The sequence below is a fragment of the Anopheles bellator genome, chromosome 2 (assembly GCF_943735745.2).
Source record: "Anopheles bellator chromosome 2, idAnoBellAS_SP24_06.2, whole genome shotgun sequence".
Taxonomy (NCBI): domain Eukaryota; kingdom Metazoa; phylum Arthropoda; class Insecta; order Diptera; family Culicidae; genus Anopheles; species Anopheles bellator.
Window position 1 is genome coordinate 59,117,114 of NC_071286.1, and position 19,965 is coordinate 59,137,078.

General features: G+C 47.1%; 6 protein-coding genes across 6 annotated transcripts; 4 read left to right on the top strand and 2 right to left on the bottom strand.

Moving 5' to 3' along the window:
* Positions 1-285: 285 nt before the first annotated feature.
* On the top strand, positions 286-1,133 carry LOC131207789 (trypsin 3A1-like). The gene is made up of 2 exons (XM_058200419.1): positions 286-482; positions 557-1,133. Exons 1-2 carry the CDS (start codon positions 286-288, stop codon positions 1,131-1,133), a joined length of 774 nt encoding a protein of 257 aa, XP_058056402.1.
* Positions 1,134-1,467: 334 nt separating this feature from the next.
* On the bottom strand, positions 1,468-3,139 carry LOC131207791 (uncharacterized). Its single transcript, XM_058200420.1, has 3 exons — positions 2,454-3,139; positions 2,234-2,378; positions 1,468-1,878 (listed from the first exon to the last, which is right to left on the bottom strand). The coding sequence occupies exons 1-3, from the start codon at positions 3,137-3,139 to the stop codon at positions 1,468-1,470; spliced, it is 1,242 nt and encodes a 413-aa protein (XP_058056403.1).
* Positions 3,140-5,480: 2,341 nt separating this feature from the next.
* On the top strand, positions 5,481-6,279 carry LOC131209047 (UPF0585 protein CG18661). The gene is made up of 2 exons (XM_058202018.1): positions 5,481-5,527; positions 5,604-6,279. Exons 1-2 carry the CDS (start codon positions 5,523-5,525, stop codon positions 6,253-6,255), a joined length of 657 nt encoding a protein of 218 aa, XP_058058001.1. The 5' UTR covers positions 5,481-5,522; the 3' UTR covers positions 6,256-6,279.
* Positions 6,237-7,533, bottom strand: LOC131209046 (probable ribosome production factor 1). Its single transcript, XM_058202017.1, has one exon. The coding sequence runs from the start codon at positions 7,465-7,467 to the stop codon at positions 6,331-6,333; it is 1,137 nt and encodes a 378-aa protein (XP_058058000.1). The 5' UTR covers positions 7,468-7,533; the 3' UTR covers positions 6,237-6,330.
* A 472-nt stretch (positions 7,534-8,005) lies between these two features.
* LOC131208836 (Golgi phosphoprotein 3 homolog sauron) lies at positions 8,006-11,998 on the top strand. Its single transcript, XM_058201742.1, has 4 exons — positions 8,006-8,752; positions 9,728-9,974; positions 10,149-10,324; positions 10,421-11,998. The coding sequence occupies exons 1-4, from the start codon at positions 8,552-8,554 to the stop codon at positions 10,667-10,669; spliced, it is 873 nt and encodes a 290-aa protein (XP_058057725.1). The 5' UTR covers positions 8,006-8,551; the 3' UTR covers positions 10,670-11,998.
* A 1,015-nt stretch (positions 11,999-13,013) lies between these two features.
* On the top strand, positions 13,014-18,507 carry LOC131212836 (cullin-associated NEDD8-dissociated protein 1). Its single transcript, XM_058206880.1, has 8 exons — positions 13,014-13,290; positions 13,701-13,870; positions 14,021-14,687; positions 14,759-15,017; positions 15,083-16,481; positions 16,571-17,460; positions 17,563-17,709; positions 17,784-18,507. The coding sequence occupies exons 1-8, from the start codon at positions 13,255-13,257 to the stop codon at positions 17,927-17,929; spliced, it is 3,714 nt and encodes a 1,237-aa protein (XP_058062863.1). The 5' UTR covers positions 13,014-13,254; the 3' UTR covers positions 17,930-18,507.
* The last annotated feature ends 1,458 nt before the right edge of the window (positions 18,508-19,965 follow it).

A 19,965-nucleotide genomic window follows, 5' to 3' on the forward strand; every position in this document is an offset into this window, starting at 1 on the left:
ATTTTCTATTTTCTATTTTCTATTTTCTATTTTCTATTTTCTATTTTATACTTACTTATTGCCTCTGGGGCGGAACAAAGTTCGCCGGTTTTGCTACCGATATTTGACAGCGTGTACTTGGCCCAATTCGACTATCAGACACCGAAACTCCGCGGGACTCCGAAACCAAACGGCGCCTTCCATTGTGGCCTATATAAAATCAGACGGGCCGGCTGCCCTCCCTAATCAGTCATGGGTCGGACCACGTGTACTACACTCCTTCGTATGCTGCTCTCCTTCACTACGATGATCGCGTGTGTGCTTTTTGCCACCGATCCATCCTGTGACGCGGCCTACCAGAACGACGGCGAGCGTATTGTTGGTGGCATTCCAGTGGACATTCGCGATTTCCCGTACCAGGTCTCGCTTCGTCGCGGAAGACACTTCTGCGGTGAATCTATCGTTGACCATCGGTGGATACTTACTGCCGCACACTGCACCAGGTAAGAGGTTTCTGGGAGTTGGTTTTGTCCCGATGGCACGACGCTATACTTCCACTCCATCACGGGTCCCACAGGTCAGGCAACGCCCACAACCTGTGGATTCGTGTGGGCTCGACTCACGTTAATGAAGGGGGCCAGCTTTTTCCCATCGACCGCATCGTGCATCATCCCAGGCAAAACTCGTGGAGTGACTACGACTTCGCGCTGCTCGTGCTAGATCGGCCGCTCAATTTTAGTGACACCGTACAGTCGATTCCCTTGCACCGGACGACGGGAGTCGACGAGGAACTTCCGGATGGAACGCTGTGTAAGGTTTCCGGATGGGGAAGTACGCACAATCCGGACGAGTCCGCCCTGATCCTACGGGCGGCCACCGTTCCACTGGCCAACCACCGGAAATGTAACGAGGTGTACAAGGACATTGGCCCCGTGACGGACAGTATGATCTGTGCCGGGTACACCGAGGGTGGAAAGGACTCATGCCAAGGCGATTCCGGGGGGCCACTGGTTTGCGGCGGTCAGCTGACCGGAGTTGTTTCGTGGGGCAAAGGATGCGCCGAGCCAGGTTTTCCGGGAGTGTACGCTAAGGTCTCGGAGGCAGCGGAATGGATTGAGCAAACGGTTCGCGAACATACGGCTGTCGGTGGGTAGGTTGGAGCTGTTTTTAATCTAGGATTTATCGTGGAAAACTTTTCCACATGCTTCACCGTATTATCCAGGGATTACGTTCAACCCGTGAGCGATGAATTACGCATTCGTGGGGAGTGTTTCGTTTGTCGGAATGTTCACATGTTTACAAAGACAGCTTATGTCTCACGAAATCTGTCCTTCGCGCGCTACGGACCTTACCGAAAAACCTGTGTTACGATTTATATCTTCCAATCATTTACAATGTGTTTGGCATGAAGTATGTAGATGTTGTTTGTCGTTTTGCTACAAAAACTACTTGTAGGTTTTCAAGAAGCGCGTTGATAAAACTAATAATTTATTCTTCGTTCTGCTTTTCAAACATTGCGACGAAGTCCTCATCCGTTGCCCGTATGTACCGTGGTAAAATGGAGTCAACGAAGTCCTCGATCCTGTCCTCACTGATGGTAGGATCAAAAAGCTCGCCGAAACAGTGTTCCTCGGTTGGTCTTTGATACAAGGAAGCGCTTTGCCTTTGATGCTGTATGTCACTCAGAGCCACCGTAGCGTCGAAGCTCTCGCGGTAACTAGGTCCACTTTCCAACGATTCTCGAGAGATTTTCTTGTCCTCGACAACATCATTTTCTAGATCACTGATCGCTTCGCAATGGTACTGCACGTCGCGTGAAACCGATCGTGGTTTCTGGTCAAGTTTCTTCCACTCTATAGCGAGATTGTTGAAAAGTTCACTGGGGAAATTATTCAATCCCTATGGAAACATTAACAAACCATCAGTCCCAATTTGAAAAGATGATGAATAAAAATTGCTTCACCTCCGATCGATAGCAAGTAGAATCTTCAGAGGAGCTAGAAGGAATTTCAAGGGATTGGTCAGCGGCACTACGACCATGTTTTAAGAAGCTATTGCTCCCATCCCTAGGCATCGATAGACACTGGCTTATTACGAAAACACCATTATGCTCTAGCTCCGACGACTGTCCTTCAGTAAGGGCCACAGACGAGCAACTGATAGATGTGCTCTGCTGCGAAGCCTCTTTCATTTGCTCTTCTACATCCGATACATTTTTTGAAGATTTTTCGGAAACTTGCGTAGATCGGCAAACATTCACGCTAGCCTGCTGATTGCACACCTCTCGAACAATCGCCACCGTCTCCATACAAGCCTGGTACTCGTTGGTAAATTTCAGTAGCTCTTCGTACTGATAGATCAACCATTCCATAGCCCGTTCATCCGTCCGCTGTTGCTGTCTGCGAATGAGCACGGAATGTTTATCGCGAACACGTTCGGCTTTTAATGTAAAGGCCGTACAGAGGGCTACCTACTCTACTGCGGCACGAACAACCTCTTCCATTTCGGCCCTAATCTGCGTCCTCTCGACTTCCAGGCGGCGGTTCACTTCCCGTTCAACGTGAACCCTGTAATGAGCCGCAATGTCGCACAACAACTTCTTGGCCTGCGCTCGTACCTTCCGGCAAACAAACCGTGCCCATAAAGCCCTGGCCTCGGCATAGGATCGGTGTAGCTCGCCTTTTTCCTCTGTAAAGCGGCTCCGCAGCGCTTCCTCCGTTTCCTGAGCCAACCGCTCGTAACGCTGGCGTTCCTCATCCCGTGCTATGGCTATTTTCTGTTTACATTCAAAACGCAGGAAGTCTACATCGTCCGCACCCACGGCTGCTGAAGCGACTTCTTTCAATCGGTGACGCCAGTAGCCTTCCATTCGTTTCGAAACATGTCCACCAATATTTAGGATATGTTCGTGAATCTGATCTCGCACTTGCTCAGCATCATGCCCAACCGCGGCAGGCGCAACTGGAGCGTCCTCGGTGACTACCACACGGTCCGCGGGGACAGCCGCTCGTTGATTGGGTTCCAGTGTGGCCAGAATGACGTCAGCCAAGTCGTTGCCCAACTCACTTCGCATTTCCGAACGCGTAGGAGCCGTGGCGGTTTGCAAGAAAAATGTCCGACGACATAGCTTCGATGGTTTCGTGGGCCGGGCAGCGGCCATTATGATTTTGAGACAGTCTACTAGCTTAGAATCAATTTCAATCGCGTATAAACTGGCAATTCTAAACACAAAAAATCAATGAAAATACGATGGTTTTTCGTTTGGGAAGTAGGGCACAGTTGTCACATATTGTTCATAGCCTACTTGAAATTTAACGCATTGAGCAAGTTTTCTAATTTCCGTTCCGATTATCTCATCCGCGGCTTGGTAGAGGAAATATTATTTTTGTACCGTAGGCCAAAGTTGTCTATTACAATTTCTATCCGAATAACGGCCAATATTGTGTTTTAGTAGAGAACCTTTCCTATTCGCAAATGGTTCACTTTTTCGAAACCCGCTCGAACTAACACTGTGACTCACAGTCGATACATTCTTGGCTATGCGCCTTCACATAGCTCCCAGGGCCAAGTCCCACTAAACCTCAAGTTCGAAAGTATCATGCACCTCCCAACACTAACACTGTATAAAATTTCATTGCCCGTCTTGCTACGATTGAGAGCACAAAACAGTTAGTGAAAGTTTGATCTTTGCCACCAGCCGGAAACGGTACACCAGCCAGAGCGTCTGCGTCTTCCCCAAGTGAAGTCGGGACGACCTGTCCACAGCCCGATATTGAATGCCATATTTTAAATTAATATCCCCAAGCATGTGTTGTTGTTTAATAAGAAATCACTTATTATGCATGCACATAAAGTTATATGATTTCCCGTCACCTCCACTGTGGACTTGTCCGACTAAGCACACCAGTGCACATCCGTCCTGGATATTGGATGTGAGGTTTCGACCCGGTGCCGGTGCGCTTCTTGAAGCAATCAAACGCTACCCTTTTCAATGTGTTCCTTTTGCAACTTCGTTATCAATGATGGGGCTGATGATGTCGAAGTTCTAATATACAGCAGTGTCGGCGGGTCTACCGGGTTTCATTATGCCCGGTGCGGTAGCGAAATTTGACAACCAAGGCGTCCGTTGACCATGCTTGGCCAATTTAGCCAGCCGATGATTATGATACGATGTTGTTTCATCTTGTATCGTTGCATTTGCCGGCCAAGATCAACACCGCTAGCTACCGAAGCCGCCGAGAGTCGGTGAGAGTTCCGAGGACTTCCACCGCTGCTTTGCTCAGAAATCGTTGTCCTCCTCGTTCACTTTCTCGCATGGTTCTGAACTATATAAGCCTCCTTTCCGGTAATTGAGCTACACATGGAAGTATAATAACACCCATCGCATGTTCGTCCTGGCCCGATGGACCGACTTGGTGCGTAAAACCAGAAACATTGTAGCCGGATAGCCGGATAGCCGGAGATTGATACCCAAACACTAAAGCGATACTGTGGATGGAACCTATATCGAGCATACCGGAGAACAATTCCCGGGAACGCTGGCAAGCCTCGAAGAGGTACGTATAAAATGAGAACAACGGCATCGACGGCATGAAATTTGCATTCTAATAGATGACGCTCATGGCAGACAGATGGTGTGCCCTTCCGATGTGCCCAGAAATCCCCGAGAAGGGGGTAGATATTCTAAGATCATATGCTATCATTCTACTCCTTGCCGTTTGCCGATACACACGCACAACCGCATCCCGACCGAGCGCCGTAGATTCTGAAAATGTTGGATATGAAACATTAAAGTTCGGCTGATGTCTACAGTGAATCATCAATAATGGCATCGTAAGAACTTGCAGCAACGTAAGGCAAAATGAAACCTGCTGTTGTTAGAAATGAAAATAAAATGCGCAAAACATAATTGAGGCTTCAACACCCTGGAAGGATTTTTGAAGAATATACCTAGAATATACCAAGAAAAATACCAAACTTAAAGTAACTGTTCAAATGTAAAGCAACTATTACCCTGATAAGCTAACAAAACCACGATACGCAACGGTTTAGTTGGTGCTGTATGAATGAATGGTCTTGTAAAATTGGAGGTAGTACACAAGGAGTCTCAATCCTTTCTTTAAATGACGACTTATTAAAGAACAGGAACTGGCATCTTCTAGTACTTGAAACACACAGAAAATCATTGGTGTAACGATTCATAAATGATTGAAGAATCGATCGAAAGAGTGCAAATCTCGATTTTTTTGTTTCTGTTGGATAGTATACTATTTTTATTATCACTAATTTCACAATGTTATTCAAGCGCTAGTTATGTTAACGAATTTGCTAGTTATACCGATTATGAAATAACCAAAGATGGTAAGAGCGTTACTAACTGGCAAATCAAAACCCACAGACGTTTCCACAGGGAGTGTCAATCGAAAAGACGCAAACTTTTCACAGTGTATCGTTTGACAGCCAAACCGCGGCCTTGAACTTCCTTCAGAATATTATTTTGCCGAAAACATTATCGGATGTGAGCGATAACTACTGTGCAAAACATGATGTAAAGAATCATTCTCCATTCTCAGTTCCGTGCGAATTAACTGATTCACATAATTCATTTGTTTATTTTTTTCAAGGAGCGTACTCAGAAAATTACCGAACCCGGCCGGCGAAAGAAATAAGGATCCCATTTTGAGCGTTCTGAAGCGATTCCTGAACAAAACGAAGCCAAATCTACAGCTGCTGGAAATTTCGTCCGGCGTTGGATTGCATTCGTCGTACTTTGCACCGCATTTTCCCAACATTACCTTTCAAACGAGCGAATACGACACAACGCTGTTCGACAGCATCCAAGCGTACCAACGGGACGCTGGCTCGGTTAATGTGCTTCCTCCAATCTTCATCGATGTCTCACAACCTTTAGCCGATTGGGAGAATGATGCCAACATCGAACAATCTACCTCGACCGCGCGCTTCGATTACATGCTCAACATCAACATGTTGCACATCTCACCATTGGAATGTGCGATAGGATTGTTCAAAAATGCTGGACTACTGCTGAAACCTGACGGGTTGCTCATAACGTACGGACCGTACGCCGTGGATGGAGTTCTTGTGCCGGAAAGCAATGTTCGCTTTGACAAATCCCTGCAAGAGCGCGACGATCGATGGGGCATACGTGACACGAGCGTTTTGAAAAAACTGGCCGATCGTAGCGGTATCACGCTGGAGGAGATGATCGACCTTCCGGCGAACAACAAATGTTTGATTTGGAAAAAACGGACATAAATTTATTGAACATAAATGTTTGACCACCTCCTCGCAAAATCACCATGCAGATAATCTTTTGCACATCACCACCGGTTACAGGAAGAATCGTCGTCGACTTTCCATCTGGTGCCGCTTGTTGGTAATCATCCACTCGTAATCGCCGCACTTATTGTCAAACAGTCCGACCTGAAGTGAACGCAGCTTCAGCGTAAACCGAGGTCCTAATTCGCGTAGTTTAACGCGTTTGCCGTTCTTGTCGAAATCGTACAGATGGTGACGGAAAAATATGTAATCGCGCTGATTGTGAAAAGTTACCGCACGGCGGCCACGGAATTCCGGCTCGTAGTGGAACAGCGAACCAAGCATGCGACCGATCGTTAGACCGAGTCGAGTGGTGAAATTGTTCAGAATCACCTCCGGCCGGTGCGTAGTGATGTTTTTCACTCTGCACCTCAGCTCTTTCAAGGATTTAAAGTTGCTGATCTTAAAGTGTGCCGTAGGGCCCTCGGGAAGGTGGATCACCAGCAGGCCTTCCGGCTTTTTGTTGCACTCGTTCACCACCAGAATGTCGGTATACTCTTCGCGGATCGCGCTTTGACACACCTTCTTCAGCCTGGCGTTGTGGCGCTGGAAGGTGCCCGAGTTCGGTATCATACGTTTCAGTAGGGACGCAAACTGGCGCGTTTTCGTGTGAGGTGTCGCGTTGTACGTTATTAGCACTTTCGGTGCGTAACTTTTCTGATAATACTCGCAGAACTCGTCGTTTTCCAAATCGTTCATCACCTCCTGCTGTTCTTCTTCCTCCAGGTTGGCTACCGTGGTTTGATCCTTTTCGCGCAAGGATTCAATAGTGTGTGCCGGTTCCGATGGTTTGCCCTCCAGCTTGCGCGTCTTCTTGGCCGCTTTCTCTTCCTTCTTCTTCAAGCCCTGCATGCGCTTGAAGCGCTTGTGGCGGATCTCTTTATTCTTTACGAAATTCGCAGGATTGATTACTGGATAGGTGACCTCTTCTTCGTCTTCCTGATCATCCGTCAGTCCTCGCTTTCGGCGACGGGCCAGCGCTTCTTCGGCGCGCTCGGCCGCTTCACGAGCCGCCCTCTCATCCAGGTAGTCTTGCAGCTTTTTGCGCCGCGCTTTAACCTCGACCTGCGGTTTTTGCGCCATTGCCTTTGAATTTGACGGCTTCGCTTCCATCTCCGAATCACTGTCACTATCGTTACTGCTGGGCATTTTTGTTGTATCTAATAACGCACGATAACCACGAGCAAGTTTGTAAATCGCCGTGCACGCGACCACGTTTTGCGTTTTGTTTTGGAATGAATCTTTTGGACCCATGCTGACAGTTTGTTTGACAGCCGCTTCTATTGCTCCACATTTCAAAACACGGCTCGTTCTAGAACGGTGAAGTGGATGACAAAGTTGCTTTTCGTTAAACATAACTATGCTTCCATTCTACTGTTCATGATCTGTAACATTCCAGTATTTTGTATACTAAAACTGTTACAGAATGTGTTTTATCCCTTGAACTTCCCCGTATCCGTTGAACGATTGTGTTTATCTTTTCCATAACACGTAGCTTTTTCACCGCCAGTGGTCCAGCCCTCTCTTTCGGGCGAATGCGTTTGTCTCACTCTTTTTGCCACGGCAAACGTCAACGAGCGTTCTGTCACTTTCGGTCGCTCCTTCGATCCGCCATGTTTTTTTCGAGCCTGCTCTGTGGCAGTAGTTCGTCATCGTTGCCGTGTTTCGTGTCCGAGAGCTGGTGGGAGTAATATTTTTCCGATTAAACCAATGAATTGGGCGTACAATCGAGGACCCAATAACTGTGTATCGTAGTGCGGCGATCCGTTCCTGGAGTGGTGATTGAACGCGAAACGAAAGCACCAAAGTGGATAGAGTTGGTTCGCGACGGTAGACGGTGACGACGAGCCAGAAGGGCAGCTTTTAATTGTTCATCCCAAAATCTTCACCCTCGCGGGGCATAAAGTGGTGATTTATGCTCTTCGGCCAGCACCGGGGAATGCATTTGGTGAAACATTCTTCACTTCCTGCAAACCCATCCTTTCCACTACAATAATAGGGGCCGTTTGTCTCTGGAGGCCATCGCCGCAAAACGAAGAATTACGTGTTTCGTTGGTTTTGTGTGATCCGAAAAGTGCGTACGCTACCGCGAAGTGTACCGTCGTAAAGTGGAGAGTGGTGAAAGCCGAACCCGAATTGACAGTGTCAGGTGGTGGAGGCGTAGCATCGCAACAAAACAATCGACGCTAGGCTGTTGGCGAACGGTTGTGAAGACGGGTCAAAGGTTTGCACAATGAATCGCAGCGACGGGCTGGTGCGACGTGTGAAGTCGCGCGACACCGAATCGAACGGGGGATCCTCTTCGGCTGCCAATAATGCCGACCAGGAGGAGAATCGACTGGACAAGGAGGACGACATTGAAGATTGCGATTCCAAGGAAACGCGGCTCACTTTAATGGAAGAAGTGCTGCTGCTGGGACTGAAGGACAAGGAGGTAAGCAGGTTCACGTTACAACACACACAGTAACACAAATGCGTGCCGTGGCCTTTGCTGCAATGCGTGAGATTGACCATCAACCGGAGTAGGCCTCACGGTGCGAGCGAGATGGATGCCAATCTAACGCAGTTTAAGATCGTGAGGTCAGCCGCTAGTTGTATTTGATGTGCATCTTTCGGCCATTCGACCACCGCTCACCGTAAAAGCAAAGTAACCCTTGCGCTGGTCATTGTCCACGAATGATGCATTTTACGGTTTGGTCAACCCGTTTTTGCTCTGTTTAAATCCATGGGCCGGCGATACACGCCACGATATGTTGATTAGATTAGTAGCAATTCAAGAAGCATTACAGTTCCGAAGTGTCACTGGGTTATTAGTTCCGCTTCCATCAGAAAACGTTAGTCACCTCTACGTTTTCCCGTAATGACGATTTTTTTTATTACACGGGCTAATATCTTATCATCTGAGTTGCTAAAGTTGCCATTTATTTGAAGGTTAAACACAAACAGCCACTCTACCGACGAAGGGCTTATCGGTCGACAGTGGCCAGGTTCTTTCGAAATGAGACCGAGCAGCGTTCGCGATAAATCTCTCTTGCCTTAATGCAAACGGCGGGAGAACATGAAAACGTGTCCTTTTGCACGACAAAATTACACATTCCAAAGTTCAATTCTAGAGCTTGATAGAGTGTAGAACTGTACAATGCCTACTGTGTCTGGTACCTGGTCCGAAACGTGCCTCTTATTAAACTGCTTGTCTGTGTTTGCTTTATTTAGGGCCGATTTGATGGAGAGCATATCGCCTCTTGACGTAGACAGAAAACCGCATTTGTGTAAACATACCCAACCGTGCATGGTTGCCGTAGATATCGTTTATGGCTGCACATGTTGTTTTAACGATCGTAAAATGGACCTCTTTTGTTCTAGTTGCTTATAGATAATTTAATATCACGATTTTTTCGACTTTCCGCAGGGTTACACATCGTTCTGGAACGACTGCATATCGAGCGGTTTACGAGGATGTATTCTTATCGAGCTCGGCTTACGCGGCCGCATTGAACTGGAGAGAGCCGGCATGCGGCGGAAAGGATTATGTACGAGGAAAATTATACTCAAATCCGACACACCCACCGGTGACGTACTGCTCGATGAGGCCTTGAAACATATTAAGGAAACGTGTCCACCGGAAACCATTCAAAGCTGGATCGAATATCTGAGTGGTAAGTAACTGCGGGTGGGGTTACGATAACGAAAAGTACACAATATGAGGTTGAAGATCAAAAAAGGACGTTTTTGCTGATGTGCGCAAGCCATTCAAAAACGACTTCTAACCGAAATGGGTCCGAGCGAACTGTTAGGCAGTATCATGATGAGAGTCTTCTCCTTTCACGCAGGCGAAACATGGAACCCGCTAAAGATACGCTATCAGCTGAAGAATGTACGTGAACGACTGGCGAAGAATTTGGTCGAAAAAGGCGTACTGACGACAGAGAAGCAGAACTTCCTTCTCTTCGATATGACGACACATCCACTCACCGATAACGTTATCAAATGCCGGCTAGTGAAGAAGGTAAGCCACCCCACCATCTGGTATAGCACTTTATCATCAGAGTAACGAATTTCCTTTGCTCTTGTGTTTTTTCGGTGCCTCTTTCCGTCGCCATAGATCCAGGACGCGGTTCTGACCAAGTGGGTGAACGATCCGCAGCGTATCGGGAAGCGGATGCTAGCTCTGATTCTGCTGGCACACGCAAGCGACGTACTGGAGAATGCCTTTGCCCCACTGAACGACGACGACTACGAGCTAGCAATGCGACGGGTGCGCGAGTTACTAGATTTGGATTTCGAAGCAGAGTCTGCAAAATCTAATGCAAACGAAGTGATTTGGGCCGTCTTTGCGGCGTTTACTAAGTAAGCATAGTGCGCAAACCTGCTCCTCTACCAATAACGCAATAACGAGCGCCCACGCTAGTGGTCAAACAGAAGAACAGAGCTTTACATCGATCACGTGATGGAAGGCGGGTCGGATGTTGTGTAAAGCTGAGAATAGCAGCCCGTGATAGGGATCGGGCACTGACCATCTGTTTTTTGTTGCATTCCTTCTTTGCATTCTTTCTATCTCTCTCCTGATTAACGTCTGCTACACAATCTGCAATGCTGTTGCGCCAACGGCCCATCGAGAATCGATGACCCCCTTTGGGCAGTGCGGCCATGACGGACATTCACGGTGGTCTTGAAGTGTGAAGAAGAATGGAATGCTAGAATTGTGATGATATTTAGTGCTTAGCGTACATCCCGATCATGTGTTTGTGGTATTTGAATGCCTATAGAAGAAATCCCGGTCCCAGCAGCTCGTGAGCATCCCGCTTTTGGAACACTAGTTTGTCACCGTTCCGTGGTGCATGGCAAAAGGAATAGCATACACAATCGATCCAACGCATCTTTGCGAACAACGAAGGCAGGAGCACCTGCAAAAGCCAGCAATCGCTGTCCCCGATCGCAACAAAGGCACTATGTGTTCTCATCTTGTGGGTGCTTATCGCTGATAGTTCATCTATTCCATACTGGACAATATTGGGTTAGCTAGCCAGCGTAGAAAATAGGTTGAAAAGGATGGAGTTAATACAGCAAGAAAGAAGGTGGAAGAGGAAATCAAATTTCATTCTTCACTCTGTTTTATCTCTTACTGTTCTCATGCTGAGTTTTGGTGACAATTTGTCTCCTGTTCCAATTATTAGGTAATGATAGAACGGCGCGATACTGGCCGTTCACTAATATCTAATATCTGCTTCTACTTAGCCTGTAATGGTTTGCTAGTTTGAAGTAGTTTTATTTTAATCTATTGATCACTTTCAAGTCTCAAGTGTTGCCCAAACGTGATTATGGTGTGCAAGTCAGATGTGGAGCAGTTAAGATATCGTGATTTCAATAATTTGGCACGAAAAACTCCCCGGGTAGCGATATCCTAGCATCGTACAGGAAAACCAGGGTCTCTATAGTTCCGTTCTAATGCCTTGTTTGTTTACATAGATTTTTTCATAGCAAAACTTCTGGCAAACAGTACCACTAAGGCAAACTAGGAAAAGTGAAGTAAAACGATTTTTACATTTCGATAGATAAACAATTTTACAAGTATCAAAATACCAATAGAACGTTAAAAGCATAGCTATTCCTTTAAAATTACCGTCCTCCCCCCGAAGGAGATGACGCAGTGCGGAGCCCCAAGGCGAAGTAGACCAGCATCGGAAGCAACCACTGTCTCGGACCTTTCGTTCGAAAGATGCTACCAAAACATAACCAAGGACTGGATGCATAAGACTAGAGTCGCGGGTTAAGGGCCTCCCCTACCGGGATTCTGTTCCCTTGCATCGCAGCGGACTCTGGCCACGGAGCGTACCCTACACCGAGTCTCGCCCCGTTGACATTTGTTACTAATATAAGCAGAAATTGAGCAACAACAAAACAATACGATACATTCTTCACCATCGCGTTTAAGGATACCCCTTTTTGTTAAAAGATTAGTGATGCGTTAACTTTTGTTTCGATTCATGCTTCTATTTTTGTTTCCTACAATTTATACTTAGTAGTAAACCCCATAACTATTAGGAAAATCTGTCATGGTGGGTGGAATCGGCCAGGGGAAACAAATCAAATCGGATACCCACATAATGGATAAACTAAAGTCGTTTGATTAATGAAATTGTGTCGGAATCAAGCGAAAAAATGTACATAAAGCGCACCAGGTAAAACTAAGGGATGAAGTGTAGCTGGAACGAATCCATTGTTAAAACAAAACTAAGTGCAACAAAATATGTAAAGAAATAAAAAAGTATAAATCGGTTAAAAACTTTAACGTAATGTGTCGTGGGCCTCATCATTAAGCTTTTCGTTCCTGCGTGTAAATTCTGAGGTTCCGTCATTCCGTCTTTGTTGTGAGAAATTTGAACAATGTTTTGCCCATTTGTTATCAGGATGCATTTTTCTGAAGCTTTTTTGCTGGGGATTTGTTTTTGTTATGACATTTTGAATGTGCGTAGAAAAACCATCGGGCGACCAAAATTTCGCCCGCGAAGGTTTTTGTTCGCCCGTTCGCCCCGTCCTGTCTAAATTCGCATTGCATTCGCCTTTGTATGAGTGTACGAGCAAGCGAACATTTAGCGATTGTAGTGCCGGTGGATAGCGCAGACCGAAACGATCAGCAATCTCGCCGTACGCGTAATATTTGGAAAACCAAGGAGTGATTTTCGTCAGAACACTGTCTAGCACAGAGAAAAACGGACACCCAACGTGACGACCGACTGCTGCGTTGTCTTTGGTGCAATCCGAAACAATAGCCCACAGGTTCCATCGGTAGCCTCGGCTTCTCTTCGTGGAAAATATTTGCTCACGCACGCATCTGCCTACCAGTGTTCCCGTGTTATCGGAAGCTACATCGGGCTTTCTGCTGCTTTGAAAGAATCCTTCAAGCGTCTCTGGAAAGGCTAAAACAAGGCGAGCACCATGGCGACGTATCAGATAGCAAATTTGCTTGAAAAGGTAACTGAAAGCGTAACATTTCTGCCAGGGCTCCGTCTCATTCTGTGCCTATCACGCATCAAATGCGTTCGCCAACTCCGCCACCTTCGCCAATCCTCGTGCGGTAGCTTGAATCAGGAATTCGGTACAAAAGAAGGCGCTTCAAGTGAAAGCGGAAAACGTTTGCGGTTCTGCTGCCAACTAATTCTTAAAACGCATCCTTGTTGCGTGTTTGTCAAAACAACACCCTCCCCCCGAGCCGAGTGTTCCGTGTCCCGTATCTTGCAGGGCACTTGGCAGCAAGTTGATTGCATGATAAATGCTTTTAGTTCGTTCACGATCTGGCGTTCTTTGAAAACTTGACTTATGCGTTCTCAACCCCACTAACTTTTTCTTTTTAACCTTTCTGTTCAAATGTTTTGGCGCACCAGATGACGTCCAATGATAAGGACTTTCGCTTTATGGCCACCAACGATCTGATGACGGAGCTACAGAAGGACAGCATCAAGCTAGACGATGAGTCGGAGAAAAAGGTGGTGCGCATGGTGCTCCGCCTGCTCGAGGACAAGAACGGCGAGGTGCAGAATCTGGCCGTCAAGTGGTACGTTTTGGCATGCTGAGCGGAAAGTGAGGTTATGGCGATGTTCAGCTGTAATTGCAAATCATCCACAACCTCCCATTGTTTTATGCGATTTTTGTGTAGATTTTGATATATTCGTTTTTTACTATCATATCCTTCATTGCGTTGCAGTCTTGGGCCGTTGGTGAACAAAGTGAAGGAAAATCAGGTGGAAACGATCGTCGATTTGCTGTGCGCCAATATGGTGTCGAACAATGAGCAGCTGCGCGATATTTCTAGTATCGGACTGAAGACGGTCATTTCCGAGCTGCCACAATCGTCCAACTCGCTCGTACCGAACGTATGCCAACGAATCACGGGCAAATTGAGTGCCGCCATCGAAAAAGAGGATGTTTCGGTGCAGCTCGAAGCGCTGGACATTCTGTCTGATCTGCTGTCCCGCTTCGGTGATCTGCTCGTGCCGTTTCACGAGCTCATCTTAAAGGCGCTAGTGCCTCAGCTGGGATCGGCCCGGCAAGCCGTCCGTAAGCGGACGATTGTTGCCCTTTCGCACCTTCTGACGACCTGCAACAACAACGCGTACAACAAGGTGATCGAACACCTGCTGGACGGATTGGAAAATTCACAAAATCCGGGCACGATCCGGACGTACATTCAGTGTTTGGCAGCAATCTGTCGCCAAGCTGGTCACCGGTTGTGCAGCCACATCGAGCGTGTTATGTTTCTGCTAGACCTGTACAGCCAGCGGGATGACGACGAGCTACGGGAGTTTTGTCTGCAAGCATGCGAAGCGTTCGTGCAGCGCTGCCCGGAAGCAATCATGCCACATATTCCGACGGTGGGTATTATCGCTTGAGAAATGTAGATTCGAAACATTCACGCTAGTTCATTACACTGCTTCTCGCTTAGATCGTCAATCTTTGCTTAAAATACATTACGTACGATCCGAACTACAACTACGAGGCGGACGACGGTGATGGTGGCATCTCGATGGACATGGAAGAGGACGAGGAGATCGATAGCGAAGAGTATAGCGACGACGACGACATGAGCTGGAAGGTTCGCCGATCGGCGGCCAAATGCCTAGAGTCCGTTATTTCGACGCGCCATGAGCTACTGGAAGAGTTCTACAAAACTCTTTCCCCGGCACTGATCGCGCGTTTCAAAGGTAAGCACCTAAATTGAAAGCAACTTCTTGAGATCACCCTCGCCGTATCTTTCGACTGTCCACAGAACGCGAAGAGAATGTCAAATCGGACATCTTCCACGCGTATTTGGCGCTGCTGAAATCGACACGTCCCATGGGTGACGATATCGGGCACGATCCGGACTCAATGGAACAGATTCCTGGCCCGATCAGCATGCTCCAAGATCAAGTGCCGGCGATCGTGCGGGCAGTTCAACCACTGATGCGTGAGAAGTCCGTCAAAACCCGTCAGGATTGTTTTCTGCTGTTACGTGAACTGTTGAATGCGCTGCCCGGCGCCTTAGCGAACCATATCGATCAGTTGATGGGTGGAATTCATTATTCGTTGAATGACAAAAACTCCACGTCCAACATGAAGATCGATGCGCTCGGTTTCGTGTACTGTATGCTGGTTGGCCACAACCCACAGGTGTTCCATCCGCACATCCAGCTGCTGGTACCGCTTATCGTGAACGCCGTGTTCGATCCGTTCTACAAGATCGCAACCGAGGCGTTGCTAGTGCTGCAACAGCTGGTGAAAGTGATCCGACCCCTCGATGTGCAGACGGCGTTCGATTTCACGCCCTACGTGAATCAGCTGTACACCAGCACGCTGCAGAAGCTACGATCGCCCGAAGTCGATCAGGAAGTTAAGGAACGCGCGATCGCCTGCATGGGTCAGATAATCGCCAACATGGGCGACGTTCTACAGACCGAACTCGTCACTTGTCTGCCACTCTTCATGGAACGGTTGCGCAACGAGGTGACTCGGCTCAGTTCGGTCAAGGCTCTAACGATGATTGCCGGTTCGCCACTGCGCGTTAACCTGAGCCCTATCATAGCGGAGGTGATCCCGGTGCTCGGTTCTTTCTTGCGCAAAAACCAGCGTGCCCTGAAGCTTAACTCGCTAACGTTGCTCGATACACTTGTGACGCATTACAGCCAGTTCCTTGACCCTATGCTGCTGCGCAGTGCCGTTGCCGAAGTTCCCCCGTTACTGAGCGAATCTGATCTCCATGTGGCACAGCTTTCGCTCGTGCTTCTCACGTCCGTAGCACGGCAACAACCGCAGGCACTGGTCGGAGTGCACGAGCAAATAATGCAGGAAGTGATGACGTTAGTGCGATCACCGTTGCTGCAAGGAACCGCCCTTAACTGCACGTTGAAGCTGTTCCAGGCTCTGGTACAGACCCAGCTACCAGGGCTTGGCTATAGACACCTGCTTAAGATGCTCATGACCCCGTTATACACCCAGCACCAGCAAGCAAGTCCGTTACATAAGCAAGCGTATCATTCGTTGGCCAAATGTATCGCCGCCCTTACGATGCAAGTGCCGAATGATGCGCTCACCGTAGCGAACGAATTTTTGCAGGAAATTCACAACCGACGCAACGATACGCCGTTGGTTTTTTATCTGCTGACGATCGGCGAAATTGGTCGTCATTTGTAAGTATCGAGAGGTGCTACTGACTAGCTAGAGCTAGGTCTATCATTGTCTTGCTCGTTCTTACACTATATTTTATCATATCTTTCAGCAATCTGCAAACCATCGACACGCTCGCCCAAACGATCCTCAACTGCTTTTCAGCATCCTCCGAAGACGTGAAAGGGGCAGCCAGCCATGCGCTTGGTGCTATCGCTGTCGGCAATCTCAACCACTATCTACCCTTCATCCTTAATGAGATAGAAGCGCAGCCGAAACGCCAGTATCTGCTGTTGCACTCCCTGAAGGAACTCATTTCCTCGCTCTCGACCAGCAAGGCCGGTCTCGAACAGCTCCTACCGTCGGTTCCGTCGATCTGGACGCAACTCTTCAAGCACTGTGAGTGCTCGGAGGAAGGGTCACGCAACGTCGTTGCCGAATGTCTCGGTAAACTCGTGCTGGTTAATCCGGAAGAGCTCTTACCCCGACTGCAGGTGGCTCTGCGCAGTGAAAGCGCTCTTATGCGAACGGCCGTTGTGTCGGCGATCAAGTTCACGATCTCCGATCAGCCACAGCCCATCGATCCGTTGCTACGCCAGTGCATTGGTCAGTTTTTGTTTGCACTGCAGGATCCAGAACCATCGGTGCGGCGAGTGGCTCTTGTCGCGTTCAACTCTGCGGTCCACAATAAGCCTAGTTTGGTGCGAGATCTTCTGCCCGAATTGCTACCACAATTGTACTCCGAGACGAAGGTGAAGAAGGAGCTGATCCGCGAAGTGGAAATGGGCCCGTTCAAGCACACGGTCGACGACGGGTTAGACATTCGAAAAGCGGCCTTCGAGTGTATGTACACACTGCTCGAGCAGGGACTCGACCGTGTCGATATAATGCAGTTTCTGGAGCACGTTCAAGCAGGACTTCGTGATCATTACGACATCAAGATGCTCACCTATCTGATGACGGCTCGGCTTGCCGCGCTCTGCCCGTCGGCCGTTTTACAAAGTAAGTACCCGCACGGTACGATTTCGTCGAAATGGTTCACTTGCTCATTCTGATGGTGTCAAATGGTTCTTTGTCATTTCTCTACATTTGCCACGACTATAGAACTCGATCAATTTGTCGATCCTCTGCGGGCCACCTGCACGTTGAAGGTAAAGGCCAACTCAGTGAAGCAAGAGTACGAAAAGCAGGACGAGCTGAAGCGATCAGCGTTGCGGGCTGTGGCCGCACTACTGCAAATCCAAAAGGCTGGTAAGTGCGCGACAGACGCGTAATGTATGGAATTCTTGCATTTCCTTCCTAATTATTCTCTCGAATTGCTCTAGACAAAAATCAACATTTGGCCGAATTTCTGGCACTGATTCGCAGCTCGTCCGAATTGCAACCTCTTCTCGAGTCGGTCCAGAAGGACTCGTCCGTACTGACGAACAACAATACCGACGGGCGTGACCTGTCGATGGACCAGAGCTAGGTGAAAGTGATTAAAAAAGCACGCGTCACTTGAATGGGTTTTCGAAAGGCCACTTTGCGTGCGTAATCGATGAGCTAATGATGGTGCTGCAGAGTGGTGGCAAAGTGAAAGGCAACCGAAAGATGTACACAAGTATCGTCTGTCTTTGTAGCTGATGCTGCTTTTTATTTCTAATTGCCTGTTAAATACACGGACCCAGAGAGGAACATGTGGAAACAAGAAGACATGAATTAAAGTTATTGGAGGTGTACACAGGCTCTGTCACTCAAGCGATGCTGTGTGCATAACCGAAAAAAGGATTAATCTAACTGTATAAAATTACAATACAACCCTGCCCATTGGCGCCTTACACGCTCAAACGAAATATCACAATAGTGCAACGGAAATCGACAAAATCTACGTGAAATAAAATCAAAACTTGCGACATCTGTGTACGCCGCTCTCCACCGTATCTTTTTATTTTCCTTTTAATTTTTCCTCCAATGAGCGAAGTGTGGAAAACCATGCACCATGGCGCTTCTACTAAATTTTGGGTTTGTTGCGCTGCTCTCACCGCAGACCTTCGGCACCATTCGAGAATGTTTTTTTTTTATCCACAGAAATTTATTCAAATCGATCATGTATGAATGTGAAGGAAACAAATAAAGAAACAGCGTTTCCCGGCAAAGTGCGTTCGATTGATTTCTTCAAATTATTTATAGAGGCTCAGTTTTGTTATCATGAAATTTACAGCCAGGCCATTGGAATTTGTTGCCATGGAATTTTAGTTGAAACCCCTCACTTAGTTAAATCCCATCCCATCTGCAAAAATTTGGTTCGATTGCATTCGAAAACAATCCGAATTATACAGAGTTTTATGTGACGTTTGTATGGGACCCCCCCCCTCCCCGAAGGTGTGGGAGGGTCAAACTTTCCTATTCACAATCCGGGGTCACAAAACTACGCTGTGCAAAATTTCACGCGGATCGGTTCAGTAGTTTTGGAGAAAAAGCGGAAGTATGCAATATTGCGTGCAACATTTCATACAAGTTCTGGAAAGCAAATCTTGCATACAAGTAACTGGTTAAGCTACCTACCAGTCGCTCCTGCTCCCCTGGTCAAATTTGGGATGTTTCGGGTTTCGGATGTTTTCTGATTTTTTTCAGTTTTGTTATTTCTATCCATATATTTCCATTATATTTCATGCAATCATTACTGCGGGGACACACGATGCGTAACGTAACAAGTTTGACGTTTACGATTAATGCGGCGCTGTCAAAACGTTTACGGGTCGCGCGAGGCGTAAACCCGAGCGTAATTATTTTTTTCATACGCTTTGCTTACAAACAGAGAATAATTTATGTTTTTATTTGCTGGTATAGCAACAAAATCGGAAAAAACAGATAAAAAAATTCAAAAATCAATTAATTTCTCTTCTATTTCTATTTTCTTGGACCAAAACCACGAACATAAACACGTTTCACGTTTCGTTTTTATATTTTTGCTGCCACACGAAGCGTAAACGTTTTGACATTACAAATTAATTTTACGCTAGTTTTCACGCTTCGTGTGTCCCCGCAGTTAGATTTGACTTTTAAATTCAATTAACAACACTGATTGGTGTATTGATTTTTTCTCCTTTATTGTTGATAGCAAAAAACATAAAATAAAACAATATCGTACGTGCCTGCTTCTGTATGCTGACTTTTGTAATCTGTATGCGCATGCATGATCAACAAAAACATTCGTTTCTGAATAAGCCGTTCTCGCGCGAACTTATACTAAATCAATGTCGTTAACTTTACGCATGTTTCGTTGTGGGATAATCTTTCAAGCCATCAAGCATCACTCTGCGTCGACTTGCCCCTGTTTTCCGGATGGTGGGTCCTACCTTTATTCCTGGCTTTGATTTGTGTGGTGTAATTAATGTATGGTTCGTTTTAGTTTCTTTTTATTTCGTTTGTACGTGCCGAATTCGTTTGAAGAATGCGTGTAAAAGAAGGTTCTACTCCAGGGTACGTTTGTTAATGTACATTTACTCTAGTTAACGTTTCACC